Source organism: Cryptomeria japonica, chromosome 5 (genome assembly GCF_030272615.1).
Source record: "Cryptomeria japonica chromosome 5, Sugi_1.0, whole genome shotgun sequence".
Lineage (NCBI taxonomy): Eukaryota > Viridiplantae > Streptophyta > Pinopsida > Cupressales > Cupressaceae > Cryptomeria > Cryptomeria japonica.
In genome coordinates this window covers 875,112,465-875,129,722 of record NC_081409.1, presented here as the reverse complement: position 1 = coordinate 875,129,722, position 17,258 = coordinate 875,112,465, and the positions used below count along the sequence as shown (strand labels likewise).

At 37.4% G+C, this 17,258-nt stretch overlaps 1 protein-coding gene across 1 annotated transcript in view; it reads left to right on the top strand.

Moving 5' to 3' along the window:
* The first annotated feature begins 3,313 nt into the window (after positions 1 to 3,313).
* Positions 3,314 to 17,258, top strand: part of LOC131067394 (mediator of RNA polymerase II transcription subunit 10b) — a 41,437-nt gene continuing 27,492 nt past the window's right edge. The window contains exons 1-2 of the mRNA XM_058002370.2: positions 3,314 to 3,447; positions 3,541 to 3,736. Coding sequence (XP_057858353.2) covers positions 3,561 to 3,736 — 176 coding nt within the window. The 5' untranslated portion in view covers positions 3,314 to 3,447; positions 3,541 to 3,560. The remainder of the gene's footprint in view (positions 3,448 to 3,540; positions 3,737 to 17,258) is intronic.

The window sequence follows — 17,258 nt, the reverse complement described above, 5'->3', positions numbered from 1 at the left end:
TAATTTGGTGCAAGATCAAGGTGCAAGCAGGGTGCATCAATGAATTAAATGAAGATTTTGATATGTATGAGCATAATCAGGTCTCCGATCAGGCTGAGGGGTGCAAACACTAAGGCGAAGACCCAAATACAATCTAAAATTGCCAGGGGTGCAATTTTAGGACATTACAGTATATTCTACAAAGGATACAAGAAGTATTTAATGTTTTAGAACTACAAACACCATGTAGGTCAATTGGTAATGTATCGTAGTAACATTTTACTATCTCACACTTTCTGGATTAGACTGTGTAGCAGCTTTTTTGATGCAAAAAAAAATGCTACACAGTCTAATCCAAAAAGTGTGAGATTATAAGCTATGGATTGTGAAAATTTTAGAAGTTATATGAAAGATGAGATGCCATACAACATTTTGCTCCCTCTAATCAGGGGTAAAAGGAATATACTATTCAAACAATGTTATAAAGAAAGAAGGTAAAATTACAAGGACTATACCAACAACACATACAAAATCATGGTCATACCCAAAGTAAACTTCTAGTTCTGTACAAATGGGATTCTTGATCTGGAGCATGAGCGAGAGTCGTGCGAGTGCGGGAGCTAGGGTTTCGACTATTGCTTAGGAAGGGGAGGAATCAGACGACGATGAGGATGATTGCTTGGGAGCCTTGGCAATGGGTATCGTTTCTTGGCTTTTGGTGGATGTGGACCTGGATGATTCATGATGCCCCCTTCGCCCCCTCTTTCTGGTAGATCGACTTCTTGGGTCTCTCGCTGAGGCGGCTGTTTGGGTTGCTGTTGCTGTGGGTTTAGTGGTTCAGAGCCAGTGGGGAGTTCTTCTATTGGATCTCTCTTCCTCTCCTGTCCGTTGGGTTGGTCTTGTTAGACCGTTTTGCTCTGCTTTGGCTTGTGTCCCTTCTTTGCACCCTTTCCCCTGTTGGGTCGGAGGATTTTGTGCTCGTAGTGCTTTTTTTTTCATTTTCCTCCTCTCGGGCTAGGATTTGTGGAGCTCTTTTGATGCCCTTTGGGTGGAAATGCCTAGGTTTTGGGCTGTTTCTCGGCACCCTTCTTCTCTCTATGTGCCTATTAAAAAGGTTTTATCTCCTATTGAGGTGGAGATATCTTTCATGAAAGGAGTTGGATGCTCCTGTTTTGAGGCGGCTCTACTGGGCAGAGGTTGTTCTAGTATTGGGCTACAATTGGTGTGGTCTCTCCTTTTGAAGAAATTCTATTCTCTCCCTATCGAGGTGGGGGTTGTTTCTTTGTTGTTGGAGTTTGGTTACACTTTTGTTGTTTCTTCTATGTGGGCCCTCGGTGCTTCCACTATTGGTTTCCTTTAGAGGGTTTTTTCTCTTACTATTCAGTCCCATGGATCTTTTCTTGAGGCGTTGTGCCCTCCCATGGAGATGGAGTGGCTGCATGGTGTTTGGGTGGTGAAGGGGATTTTTGGTGCTTCCTCTCCTGGTTTGGAGGACCTTTCTCTTGAGGCTGGTGATTTTTTGGTTGTCGGATCTTTTCTCTCAAGATCTTTTCTGTCTTCTCCTATTGAGGTGGAGAGTGCGGCGGTGCTTGTTTGGATGGATGCTTTCCTGATCGGGCCTTTGTTTCAGCTCAAGATGGTTGAGGGTACCACTTCAAAACCCTTTGAAGTGGTTTTGGGAGCCATTTCAAAAGCTAGTTTTTAAGTTTAGGGAAGCCTTTCAAAATCCCTTTATCTCTAGGCATCTTGTTTTATTTGCCTTGTTTTTTCTTATCTGGCTGGTTGCTGATAGTTTTCAAGGGCCTAGTCCAGATTGTGGTTGTTTTTGGTTATGGGCTAGTCATGATTTTTGTTGTCTGAAGTCTTTGTCTCAGGTCAAGGGAGTCGAAAACATCCCTGTTGTTTGGCTGAGGGTGCATGCTAACCCTCATCATAGTTTGAATTTTTAGCCTAGTTGGTGTAGCCAACTTGATTTATATTGATTATATCTTAAGTGTTTGGCTGGTTCTTCCTGCTGGTGTTTGCTGGCTTTTGCTGGCTCAGCTTTGTTTGGGCTGCTGGTATTTTGTTAATTTTCTTTGGCAGCGTTGTTCTATGGGTTCCAGATCTTGGTAAAATATGAGGGTTTCAAGTCCCTCCAAAACCTGTTGTATGGGGTTTCGGGTCCCCTCAAAACCTGTTTTTCCCATAATAAAAAACTATGATGTTTTTGTTTAAACCTCCATAATGTGAAAGTGGTGAGTGCAATTAATGTCCATGATGTTGGGTAGATCCAAGAGTACCATTGCCACCATTTTGGAAGATCCTAAATAAGAAAACAACTTTTTAGAATGAAGATTTTCACTAGAAGACATTTACCAAATCATTTTTTCTTTCTTGCTGATGACTTGGGTAACTAACTCAAATTGTTGGACCAAAAGTAATATGCAGATTATCTAGACAAGCTTTGGCAAAGTAATTTTTTTTTTAAAGATTAATGAGACTAGTGTTAAAAGAAAGGTCAGGAATGAACCTAATTCTCAAGCTAGGAAAAAATTAGTATGAACTATTGATGAGAGATCCCAACCTTTCTAAAATTGACAAGATTGATTAAAACACCTATATTACCCAAAAAGCTTATGTGGACTCAAGTAACAAGAATCAATAAATGCTTTTTAAAATAATCAATTTTTTTTAATGGTTCATTCTTTAAGAGGTAGTCAGAACTCAATGTTTTGCCTTGTGATGTCTCCAACATTATAGAAGCCATGATAGAGTTCATGAGATATATATTCTATCAAAGGTACGTTGCACAAGCTTCTTAGACAAAAGGATATTGAACTATTTCTTGATGACCCTCAGATGCACCATATTGCCTACCCCCATAAGATGTTCAAGTGCTATTTAAATGATCTATCAAGTACAATTGAGGCAACCCCAAATTATTTTTCGGTTGAAGAAGTAAAAGTATTGGATAAATCTCAAGGCATTAGTCTTCCAAACTTCCTACCCTATTCTTTTACAAAGTCAGATGGAGTTTGTTTTAAAGAGGAGCAACAATATAGTAATATAGGTTTGCAAGCATATAAATAGGGTTTTACCGCAAAACTATCAATCAATTTGTGTCAAATTACTGAATGGGGGTGTCAATACAATAAATTATAATAAAATAACTATAATAAATTAAAAACATACATCAATATATAATAAAAATATTATTATATTTCTTAAATGATTCGAAAGCTCAAAAATAGTAAACTTCTCAACCAAGCAAATTGATAATAACTATTTTTAAAATTATTTTTACAAAACAAATTTACATGTCAACTTAAAGAGACTTATTTGGCTTACCAAAAAAGATTGAATGATGTGCCTTCCCAATACCGTTTTGCTATGACTTTTGCTTCAATTTTCATTTTCGTCTTGCAGAATGTGAATTCTTTATTTGTCTCGAATCTTTTTTTGAATAAGCTTATTTAATGGAATAAGGTTCGTAATTGATACGTATTTTTATTAATATTTTAATTATTAAGCATTTTAAAGGTTTTTTTACAGGCATATAAAAACATTTGAGACGCGCAGACGGGCGCGGGTTCGAAATCATGGATTCTCAAAATCCCGGCGGGTCTGCGGGAAATGGCGGCACTCCTATAGATTTAAAGCACACAGTAGACCCTGTTTCGAAATCTATTCAAAAATCACTGGGTATTCTTCATCAGCTCCATTGCACCGTTTCATCTTTCAATATAAACTCCCAGCTCAATCTACTGGAGCGCGTGTAAGTATAATTATATATTTTTTTTCTTCTTAAACGTTTGGCTTACTGCAGTTTCATTTCATTGTAGTTTGTAGGTACATTTATGAGTTGTTTTGTACACTTTATGCAGACAATTCTTTAAAAAAGGTTTTAGGGTTACATTCACGAGTTTGTAACTAGGGTTTAACTATATATATTGGTTTATTGTTGGGTTCCTAATGCTGGTGGATACTTGCTCAAGGAAAGCATACGTACAATTTCTTAATTTTATGGATTGTTGCAAAATCTTATGGCGTTATAATTCTAGGGTTTCAGTGATTAGAATGCTGAATTGGATGCTATTGTTTAGAGAGTCTGCATTTTGTAGAAACTGATATACATTCTTTTTTCGTTGACATTCCGCTGGTACACATTTATAGAATTTTGTTTCTCGACTTTATCTTGTTATTTTTTAAAAACTCTTTGCCCTAAAATTACTAAACGAGTTTTATGACATATGATCAGGTCTTGGTTTACTCTTAGCGCTTAAAACCTGTGAGTGCAAAGTTTAAACAATATGTTATCATTATGTAAATAGAAACTCCATCGTGGTCTTACCCAAGGGTCTGATATACCTAGGTGCGACCTAAAAACCAACCTTCATTTTAATTGCTTGCCACTATTACAATTTGCAGCTTTTCTTATAGTGGCTTATTCAAGTTGATTATTGGTATTGATTGATAGAACCTATGTCACGAGGTTCAAGTTCAAATTCGTGTTCCACAAGAATAAAATTTAGATGGAGTTCAGTCAGTGCCAACAAAAAATTGGAAAAAAAATCACCATTAAATTAGTTATTTATAAATTTTATTTTTTTAATATAACAATAAATCCATAAAAATAAAATAATATTATGTTAAATTTGATCACAGTATAATGAATTTCAAAATACATTTTTATTATAATATTTTTAAGTTTAATTTAAATATATTTTTTTTAATCGGTAATTTTGGATATATTGATTTTCAAGAAAATAGCTACAATCTACAAGGGCCAAACGGATTTCAACATCAGCCCAAATTCAGTTCAAACCTACTATGCAGAGTTCCAACTAAAATAGAAAAAGAAGTAACACAGTACTGTGCATTCATGCACGAAATATTACAGTAATCCATAAAAGTTTTTGTTTTAAAAACCAACGAAGGCAGAAAGCAAAAAACACAGATTTTTGCACCGTGACCGCTCAATCCGAGTTGCTCTGGTTCGGCATCTTCCTCTCCTCATCATCGATATCCGTCCAAGCTTTCCCTTTGGCCGCTTCAGACTTCATCTTCGGAATACAGTCCAAGTTCTCAAAGTCTGGGTCACCTTCCAGGCTAGCTAGGAACTATACTGGTCTCCCCTCCTCGAATCGGTCTCGGAGCTCTCTTCCCACCTCCATGCGCACCACCACCTTAAGTGCCTTAAGAACCTCGTCTGTTCGTATCAACTTGACGCAGAGCTTCATGGCTTCCCAGCCAATGCGAGCTCGTTCCCTGCATTGCTCCTTTAAACGACTCTTTGGTCCCCTAACAAATGGTAATATCTCCTCCTCTGCTTCTCCTTCCCGGATGCGAATTCCTGTCTGGGGGATCACCCATTCCAGGATGGAATCAAGATTAATTAAGTAATCCCCATCAATAAGCTTTTTCATTGTTAGCTTGACTTTCTCCACTTCGGGCTCGAATTCACACGCCCAGGCCATTATCAAAGAGTAGACCTCCATATTTGTTCTGTACTGGAAATGGATATGCACCAATTCCTCCCCTAGCATTAACCGAGCAGCACTCCACAACTTATCTTCCTTGTATTTGAAAGGACCTTGCAAACGTTTGTCCGAAACCGTTCCCAGGAAAGGGACCAATTTCTTCTCTGTTCGGAGCATGAAATTAGCCTCCATTGAACCTGCTCGCAACCTGTTAAACCAGAAAAACTAAACTGCAAAGACACAAACAACCTTCATTAATCCGGTTTTTGGCGAATACATTGCACAAATTTCAAATTAGTTATAAATCCGCCGTCGTTTGCGGTTGGGTATAAATGCATGATCTGTGAAATAAATGGAAAGAGATTTCACGGCAGATTTCCTGCCCACCGCCATTGTCTCGAACCAAGACAATGTGCTTTTGAACTGCCACATTAATTATAATGCCAGTGATAGTGATTTCTCGTCCTTGCGAGCCGTCTAGCGTGCTTACTGGTTTGGAGCTTCACGAACTGCATTAATACCACTTCCATACACTACCATTACCCTTCCACCACTTGGCCACTTGGCATGTCATATCACATCCAACATTTGAGAGGAGGTCCGCCATCGCGTTAGCACTTCTCTTGACATGGGAGACCCGAAAAGCCTCAAAAGAGGTGAGTTTTTCGCGTATTATCTCCACCCAATGAGATAGTTTCCATGAAGGGGTGTTACCTTTTGCTATTGCGTTGATAACCACTTGGGAATCCCCTTCCAAATGTAATTTTGACACTTTCATGTTTATGGCCAATTCCGTAGCCATTAGTGCCGCTTGTGCTTCTGCTTCGTTATTTGTCCCATTCTATAGTCGTCGAGCCCCCTTGAATAGGATAACCCCTTTATCATCTCTTGCAACTACTCCCACTCCTGAGATACCCGGATTCCCCCTAGAGGCCCCATCAAAATTAATTTTAATCCACTCCTTTGTTGGCGGTTCCCATTTAACCTCGTCTTTTGTTGGTTCCGAAAGGGGACTAACCCTCCAAGACCCATTAACGGGTTAGTTTAATTTAAATATTGTTAATAGATAAATAATAAATATAAAATTTAATTTATTAAATAATAAATATCTTACAACTTAAATATTCAAAACATTAAAATTTAATATATTTTAATGAAAACAAAAATTAAATACCCTTGTTAAGAAGGTTTCTTGGATTAATCCGATTTCCAACCTTAGGGCAGAGGTGCAATGATCCTTGTTGAAGCAAGGATGAGTCAAAGTGAATTGGATAGAGTTGCATGGGGAAACTTGGGACCATTAGAGGCCGAATGTGTAGTCAAAGATTGGATAGGAAGCATTTTTGGCAATTGAGTTGTAGAAGCTAAGTGAGATTGACTCAGGATTTCGAGCCATGTGGTTGGCTTTTAGTTCATGTTGAGATTTGGGTTAAAGTCGAATACATGTGGAAGGAGATTCTCAAATTATTGTGAATGCAATTAGATAGAGGCAGATTCTAAATTTGAGGTTGAGTAAATATATTCATCCAATCTGGCAACTTTGGAGGAATGTGAGGATTTTCAAATTTCGCATATCTATAGAGAAGGAAATATGGTGGCTGATAGATTGGCGAATTTGGTGGTGGATAGGTCATGAAGGACATTTGGCATGAGCTAGAATTAACTGCAGCCAAGGAGAAATGATGAAGGTTGGAAATTTGCTCTTTGGGCATTTCTAAGAGTTCATTTTTAAAGTGAAGGGAGGATGATGTTGGTAGCTCAAGTGTGCCAATCATTGTTGCGCTTGGCGAAAGCTATATTAAATGTGGCCCTTGCATTTTGCATGGTATGGACAGGTAGATAGAGCACCATGGAAGCAACCTTCGTACTGAGGGTTAAAGCTTGACAAGTTGCCTTTCGAGGAGTGATTTCTTACAGAAGGCTTCACAACATTTTTTATTGCTAATCCCCTATGGAGTGGTAGGCTTTGAAGATGCTGTTGGGGGATGATTACTTGGAGTTTGAAGGCAAATATAAAACAAATGTATACGCTGTGTCCGTTTTTGTGACATGGGTGATGACGTTCAAGGAGAAGGAAATGGTCAGGAAAATCTTGGTGAAGTGTGTCAAAGCCAAGTGGAGGGGGATATGGAGTAGTATTTGGACATGGCGGTGAGAGGGGGTGGTTTTAGCATTCGTGGAGGTTGTTTGAGAATCTACTAGAGATTCAATTCTTCCTAGGTTCCTTTTTTAATCCTTGGTATGACTTTCGATGAGGACTATCGAAACGCTCAAGCAAAGACGGGCTTGGGATTTGTGAAGGATGAGAAGGGCCTTGTAGCGATTGAGGACAAGGAGCAAAAGATGTTGATGGTTGGCAAGGCATTTGGGCATGCTAGTCATGGGTAAGGGTTGGGTGAAATTTGAAATGTTGGCAATCTTTTTTGGACAATGGTGATAATGAATTAGCTAGTCTAATTCTTTTGATGGGTTTGTAATTGTGGGGAAATTAAATCTATGACATTTTTTGGTGTTGTGTGCATAGATGTTGTAATGGGAGTGGCACCCTTTGCCATGTTCATGTATCAAAAAAAAAAATCTATATGATTTAAAACATAAAATAAAAAGATATTAAATTTTATTTTTGTTTTAAAAATAATTAATAAACATATATATATATATATTTGATATGTAAATACCAGGCTAGGGGTTTGGACCCATTGTATTCATTCATGAAAGAGTTTACATTGAAATACATGATTTTGTAACAACTTTGCTACTGTCTCTCTACAAAATGCCAAAAAACCGTATTTGTGCTTTGTCGATATACAGATAGAGGCATTTCTACAATTATACATAATTATTGCTTTTGAATTTTCTCTACTACCACCTAATTGCATAGTATACAGAAACCCATATGGGCTTTGTCCAGTTACTTTATATACGTTGAAGCATCAAACAAATTTATATGTATCCAAAAATGTTTTCCCCACAACAACATTACCTCCTTATATTTGTGCTAGCCTCTTCTTCCATTCTTGGATCCTCTGGTAGCTTCAGCTCTTTTAGCATTTCTTTAACAATTTCAAGGCATCCCATCGCTTGTCCTTTGCAATGATTTTCATCAAAGCTTGTTCCCCAAATTATGAATGGCTTCAAAGGATCATTAAACTAGTAATAAAGTCGTGGCCAACAACACTCCTGTGCCTTAAAGCTTGCCCCCATCTCCACCTTTGCAAGGAAGTCCTCCATTCGAGCCCACCAATAAGCTCGAACACACAATTCCATCACTCTTTAATTCCTCTTTGCTAGCTAGCGCTAGCAAGTGGGTGAAAAACATTAATGCAATGTCCACATTCGTTTGATATTATTTCAAGGCATCCCATCGCTTGTCCTTTGCAATGATTTTCATCAAAGCTTGTTCCCCAAATTATGAATGGCTTCAAAGGATCATTAAACTAGTAATAAAGTCGTGGCCAACAACCCTTTTGTGCCTTAAAGCTTGCCCCCATCTCCACCTTTGCCATGAAGTCCTCCATTCGAGCCCACCAATAAGCTCGAACACACAATTCCATCACTCTTTGCTTCCTCTTTGCTAGCTAGCGCTAGCAAGTGGGCGAAAAACATTAATGCAATGTCCACATTCATTTGATATTTATAATCCCAATTTATAAACTCATCCCCAAGCAATATTTTAATTGCTTGCAACATCACTGGGCAGTGTCTTGCGAAGACATTTCTCAGTCTTTCATTGGTAATTTTGCCTTTGAATTTGGCTTGGTGTTTATTCAGCCATAGATAGAAATTGGCCTCCATATTCTTTGCTTGCTCTTCTACCATTACATTTTCTCAACTCCTTTCACCATCTTTATAACTTAAATATTTAAAATATTAAATTTTAATATATTTAATAAAAAGCAAATTAAATAACAATTCTACATGATTTAAAACATAAAATAAAAAGTTATTAAATTTGATTTTAAAAACAAAGTTATAAAATAAAAGCAAAACTTAAAAATTAAATCTAAATATTTAATATTAAAAGAGGAGCCGAACCTTCTTTGACCCCAAAGCACAAAATTTGTGCATTGTTTCTTAAATCTAGGTTGTAGGTTCGGGTTTGGGCACCGGTACGGCAAAATTTTGAAAAGGGGTTTGGGTTCGTTTGGGTTTGTTAGTACAAAAACATATATATGCAGCCTATAAGCATGAATTAAGATTAACATGTCACATAGCATCATATAAACAACAAAACCAACATAAACTTGTAATCATAGCATCATGATCATACCATAACAGCATCATATACATCAAGTTTAATATCAAAACGATAAAATATTCAAGTATCATTGTTTCAACTTTCAACAATTTAAAGTTTGATCATCAAATGGATTCTCTAATTCGTCATCCTCATTCTCCTCCTCCTCATCATTGACATTGACATTAGATGAATCAATGCCAATGCCAATGCCACTTACACTTGCACTTGCACTTTAAGTTTGCTCGCTATCTGAGTCATCAAATGCAACAAGCTGAGAAGTGAAATCATCGAAATCAGTATGTTTTGGCTCCATATCCCACATCTTTGTTTCCCCTTGCTTGTAGTCATGTTGCTTGTGTGAAATGAGCCAAGTTAATGTTTTAAAACTCATTTTTAGGGTCATTTTAATTTTTTATGTGGTGGAATTAAAAAAAATTTAAATTTTGCAAAAAAAAATCCATTTTTGGGCTGTCAGACCCCTGGGTATGACCTGGGTCCTCTTGGGTTAGGCCTGGTTCGAACCAGGCCTGTGAATCACGAACCCTGTCCGAACCACAGGCAAACCGGACCCGAACCCCGAACCAGGACTGGACAGGACCAGCACCAGGAGTCTAGGGGGCCGAACCCGGTAACTCAATCTTTAATCTATGACCCTATCTCCCTATCGCTAATTTTGTGTCTAAAGGTTTCATATTAAAATAATATTATATTTATTCTATAATGGTCATTTTAGTTGTCATCTTAAGTTCTGTTTAGAGTCTCGTAGTCATCTTCAATTCTATTTAGAGTCTCTATTTTTAGAGTCTGTTGTTAATGGTTAGTTTCCATTAGAAATACCATCTTGTAATCTCTATTTAAGGAGCCATCGTCTCCTTTGTTAACATTGATTTTTTGAGGAATTAATTTTTTATGGTATCAGAGTGGGTAATGAGCCATTAAAAGTTCTTTTGTGCCCTTCTACCTGGATATAATTTCTAGAATTTTTTTAAGAGTTTTTTTTATGAAAAAAACTTTGAATTGGAGAGAAATCACGTCTAAGGTTCATGATCTGGTTCGTCTTTGAAGTTTTTCGAGGGTTCGCGTGTGTTCCTGAAGTGTTTTTTTTGCTCACGATTTGCAGATCGTGTTTTGATTTTTCTGCAGGTTTGTGGTTTTTGTTTGGGTGGCAGAACTAGGTGTATTTCTTTTTTGTGTGGCCTTGTTGGAATTGTTTGCCGTTACGCCAGAAGCTCATACTATCAACGCCCAATACAAATGGCAAATTTAACCCGACCCACAAGAGGTGGTTAAGCCATGTCATGAGTCCTCAAGGAGGTGCTGACCACCAAGTCAACAATTTCCCCCTTAGCACCGATTGATCCTTCAACACTCACTGAAGGGAGACTCAAACCCGTGACCCAAGGCTTTGATACCAATTATTGGAATCTTTTGCTATTAGGCCAAAAGCTCAAACCATCAACGCCGATACAAATGCTAGATTTAACCCGACCCACAAGAGGCGGTTAAGCTATGTCATGGGTCCCCAAGGAGGCGTTGACCACCAAGTCAATAGGCCTTTCTGGTTTTTTCTCTCGGCAGACAAAGTCGCGACTTCAAATCGCATGACATGCATTTTTTGCGCCGATTTTTAGCGGCAATGTTTTTTTTAATTTTGGGGCGATTCTATCTTTTGCAACTTGCGATGGCTTTCATCAATTTTTTTTTTTTGGATTTTTCTGCACTTGCCTAAACAGATATATTTTGCGCGATTTTTGTTTTGCGCTCATGATATTTTACTGAGCGACCGCAACACTGGTTTCCTCTGCGTTCTTGCGTTCTCTGTGTTTTTTTCTAGTCGCAAAGTAGGGTTTTTCGTGTTTTCCCATGATTTTGCACAAAAAAATTGGGTATTTTTGTAGAGTCCGCTTAGGGTTTTGGTTTCTACAGATTTTTTTCATGATTTTTGACAAAATCGTCTAGAATTTTTTGATCCAAAATTGGAAACAGATTCGTGGGTTTTTATATTTTTTTTGTAAAAAAACTATTTGTGTTTTCAACGAAATTTTTTGGGGTTTTCAGCAAACCTTGAAATTCATGCATTGGGATATGAACCAACATTGGGTTTTGTACTAGGGTTTTTAGCGTGTTTTGGGAATTGTGTCAGCTGATCAACAACTTTGGCCTGTTTTTTGTGCCTTCACAAGGTTGACTAGTGTTGATCTTTGTTTCCGTGATGGCATTTTTGACCAACATCATGTTGGAGGGCAGTCAAAAGTTCAACGACCAGAACTACAATACTTGGAAGCAAATGATGCTCTCGATTTTTGAGTACCAGTGCCTCGATCCAATTGTTTTGGGTATAACTACTTGTCTTGTAGCTTCGGGTATAGATCAGGACAAATTTGATGGGCGAAATTGGGAGGCTATCATTCTCATCTAATTGTCTGTCATTGAGCATAACAACTAAGGAGATTTGGGATCGTTTGAAGGATCTGCATGAAACATCCGACAAGAGTCGAGTGTTCTTTCTGAAGAACATGCTGTTTTCTATGATGATGGATGAGAAGATGTCTCTCTAGGCACATCTTACGAAGATCAAGGACATCCATGACTAGCTGGAGGCAATTGGCCGCAAAATGGAGGAAGAGGATACGATATTGATCATGTTGAAAAACTTGCCTTGATCCTACGAGCGTTTCATTGACACGCTCAATATTTCTTCTGCTAGTGTTGATTTGAAGTTTCTTGATCTTTGCAACAAGCTTCTGCAGCAGGATAGATGGAAACAACAGTTTGGTAGCAACAGTGACATGGTCAGTTTGGAACAAGCATTTACTGCCACATATAAAGGCAAAGACGCCTCCACTCAGCAGAAAGGGCAACACACTTTTGAGGAAGGTTCCACAGGAGGCAGTTAAGCCATGTCGTGAATCCCTGAGGGTGGTGCTGAACAACCACGGGGATGAAGGGTGCACACCTTCCAACAACAACCACCTCCCCCCTAGTGCGACCAAGGGATTCAAACCCATGACTAGAGCTCTGATACCATTTGTTAGCCAAGGTTTGCCGTTGCGCCAAAAGATTGACCTGTTAATGCCCAATACAAACGCCAGAGATGAACAGACTACGGGAGGCAGTTAAGCCATGTTGCGAATCCTTGAGGGCAGCGTTGAATAACCAATGGGACGAAGGGCGCACACCTTCCAACAGAATTAAGATTAAAAGCAGAGTAGCCGGAAACTCCTTTGCCCCTCCTTGGGCACATGTATCCCTGTATCTGTTCCCGTTTCCGAAACGGATACGTATCTGATACAGCCTGGATACATGTCGAATACTGTACCCCGGGAGGCAGTTAAGCCATGTTGCGAATCCTTGAGGGCAGCGCTGAACAACCAAGGGATGAAGGGCGCACACCTTCCAACAGAATTAAGATTAAAAAATTAATAGTTATTTATATGGTCTTTAATGTTGGCAGCATATACTTTTTTTAGTGTCAAATTTTGAACTACAGCCATACATTAGTATATATTTTTTTATTTCTTGCTTTTATGTTTATGTAAATCTTACATTCATCCCAGGAAAGTTATCCTGTAAGATCACAGGGTATATAAATTTACACCAGTTGAAATAAATTTTTTTTCTAACATCTTTTCAATCTGTACTTTATCAACCTATGCTGTATATAATTTCTGCCTCCTTCACATTAACTTGTTCCTCTTATTTGAGTTCACCACTAGACAGGCTCAAGGCCAGTTCTGCAAAACCTTCCCTCTTCTGCGAATAATTCTAAAGCAAGAGAAGATTTTGCCCCTCATTAATAGGCCTATTTAAACAGTTACAGAAGTAAACAGATAAAGGTCGATGAAAATATAACCATCATAGATTGACACATTAGAACATTTTTTTGCATTGCACAATAATTATATTAAAGGAAAGTTTGAAAGTATTCAAAATCTATATATTAAGGTGATAGACAAATAAATTCCCAGAAAAAAAAAATTTCTCTCCAAATATTTGAATCAAAACAAGAAATGAAAAAAAATCAAAACAGTGTGCCTGAAATAATCAAATAAGAAGAAAGAAAACAAAATCAGAATTATGTCCCTTGCATCTAAATCCTAAACCATGTGTACTAGCATTAGTATCTTTTTTGCTTTAAATATGAAGAAATTGATCTCAGAATCTAACCAAATTCATTAACATATAAGCACCTATCAGTCCTGGCAACCTTAACATTTTTTGGATTGCTTCTTCGTTGCATCTTCAGCATCCATCTATGCATGCCTGTAGTTTCCGAGAAGTGCAAAAACAATTCTATACTCAATATTGTTTGATATCTTCTGATTGAATGCCCTAGAGTAGCAATCAATTGCATCACCATGATGCTTCTTCCCATCTTAATATACTGAATTTCTCTTTTTCCTACAGCAGGAATTGATGCTATTAGAAATAAAAATCAATTTAAAGCATAGAAGTTCTTATTTCCACAACCCTACAGAGTGGTAAAGGACAAATTCAGACCATTGTTTACAAAACATAAGTTTTGAATTCGAGCCGTGACATCATCCTTCCTGCAAGCTTTAGCAAATATAATATGCATTAACATAGAAGGCACTCAGAACTATGAAGTTCAACAGTACAATGAAAAATATGCAAACTACTAGATGGAATAAATAATTTGAGAGCAAAAGCTGCATTTCTCTTTTTAATACGCACAACAATCAAGGGCTTTAACTTCAGTTATTAAATGTAAATTTAGCCTAGGGTGTACATTTCGTTACAAATTTTCTCTGTTTTGAGAAAGAATCTTAATCGAACATTGTATTGTAGGTTGTCTTTGGTTGTATGTACATTATATCATCAGATCTGTATTAGCTCTGATTTTGTATTTCCTCATATGTCTAATTTGTTTTTACTTTTTAACCTGTATTGTGAGGTCCTAGATTATTTTTGATGTTCAGTTTCTTTGGTGCGATTGAGCTATATTTTTACACTTCACCCAATATTAAAAAATATGTCTGATGTATAACAATTTGCATCAGAGACAATGAATATTAACATGTCTTCACCCCTATCTTGAGTGGAAATTATACCATTGAGCAACACTCCCCTATTAGACTTTATAGGATCATCTTTTGCACTGTTTCTCAATGCCTGCTATGATGCAAACAATTTTTAGCAAATTCTGGCACTGTTTCTGCTGTTAGTGTTTTCAAAGATGATAGAACATGTTGCCATTAATCATCTGAAGAAAGAGTACCAGGCTCCAATGTTATTCATCAAAGAAATAAAAGTAGATGCACCAATACTGTTGCCAAATTTGGAATGGGCCATTTTATACTATCAGTTAGGAGCTTCAGCATGTTCCAAATTGATTCATGAACCAAATATGCCTTGAATAACTGCATATAAATTGATTCATGAACCAAATATGCCTCTGCACTAGTTTTCATGCTCTGTATAATAGGGAATATGCTGGTATAAATTTCAAGGGAATAGAAAAGGAAGGTGTATATTTTGTTAGTTTCTGTTAGAAGGCAGGATTCTTAATGCATCCATTGGGTGCAGTCATGTCATACCTTGTAGCTTCTATTCTTGAAAGCCTTCTGTCCATTATGTTTTGTTGATTGAAGGCTTGCTACTTGCAGTTCAGGTGGCTTCAATTTAATTCCAATCGACACTACCAAGAGACAACAAAAAATAAGTACGTTTTAGTAATGCATAATGCCAATAAAACCTACATCAATATTTTATCTATAACTCTTATTTGCAGGTAGCTTAGACAAAAACTGGTTGTCACTTATCTTGTCTACACTTTCCTTACCTTTTGTTTAGGATCTGCTGAGGACCTTCATAATACAGAGTGAACCATTAGACCTCAAGGGCATGGTAGTGTAAAACGGTCCCCCTCCATTTTCTTCATAGCTGTGATAAGTGATAGTTGAATGAGGCATCTGAGAAGAAGCTTGCAAATTACAGAAGCTACTGGAAGCTGACTGTACAGGGGACTTATGAGGAGGATCCCCATGACTTGCAGCCTCTACAGCTGAGCGGGATGAGAGGGAGAATGCAAGCCAGCTATCATTCATGTAATGTTTTATCACAGGCCTCCTAAGTTTCAACACCGACATATAAGAATATAGCCAAAGTGTGTATGATTTTAAAGATGTGAAATGTTTAATAGTGCCACATAATACTCAAATTGCCAGGTGTTGAAATTGATTTTTTAATTGTTTTTTCACCTTTTGACAACTGTTTGAAAACATATTGACATTTGTCATTTAAAGCACCTTTTCCTTCTACATGTTGCTGCATGAACTATCCTGCATTGACAGCATTTCAGACCTTAACACATTCTAACATTCTAAAAAAAATCATCTTCTTGGAGCTGCCGGTGTCTTTTTTTTCTCACTTCTGTCGGCTATTTTGTTTCATTTTTCTGCATTTGACTGATTTACTAAGTTTTTCTCTGATTCACTATATAGTTCATCTCAATAATATAGGTTTACAAGCATCAGCTTCTCAAATTTTGCAATACTGACCACCATGATATTTCTGGGAGTTTAGGGATATCTATTCAAGGATTCATTTGGGACTCTGACTTCCAAGTAAATCTATCTCTGCAATCTAGGCATAGTCTTCTAGGAGAAAACATGCAAAGGGGAGCTAGAGTTCAACAACATTACCTACAAATAGATGGGCAGAAATGCAATCTGTTGGTTTTTATGACACAAGATATAGAAGAGAATCATCTATTCAAGGATTCATTTGGGACCCTGACTTCCAAGTAAATCTATCTCTGCAATCTAGGCATAGTCTTCTAGGAGAAAAGATGCCAAGGGGAGTTAGAGTTGAACAACACAACCTACAAATAGATGGGTAGAAATGCAATCTGTTGGTTTTTATGACACAAGATATAGAAGAGAATCAAATTAGTAATTTGTATATGTGCTTTATGTCTAAAATTGGTAAGTCCTGTACTGATTTATCTGGTTTGTCTTTTTTAATTTTGAGCTGGTGAGTCTCGGGTCTCCAATGCCATCCTGCACTTATATAAGAACCTCTGTCTAATGCTGATCTCCATTGATTCTATGTCATGATTCATTTTGCTACCTTCAATTCCAACTGGGAATGAGTATAGAGTGGACTGTTCAAGTTCGGGGTTAAATACTCATACGAGATGGGCCATAGAAGAATGACACAAGTACTAAATACTCTGTATGGTTGATACCAAAAGATAATATCCAATAACGACAGATAGCAGAAAAGTCCAAATGCTTATAAGACTGCTCCATATTGCGACGGATGCAGCTGAGAGTATCCAATATTGAACTTTGTATGGTTACCTTATACTGATAGGAGGAGGGTGATTGCTGTAAAGTGTACTAGTTAATGGAACCCTAACAGTTGTTGCACTAAATAGTATAAAGCAAGTCTAGGCATAAAGTGTTATTTATAAAATTGACATAACCATTGCACCTCCATTACAATCTTGGTGTAAAACTCATAAAGAGAAATGATAGCTCGAAGACAAATCATCAACCTAAAGTCAAGATTGTATTTCAAACTGTATATACAAAAAATATTATTCTATACAC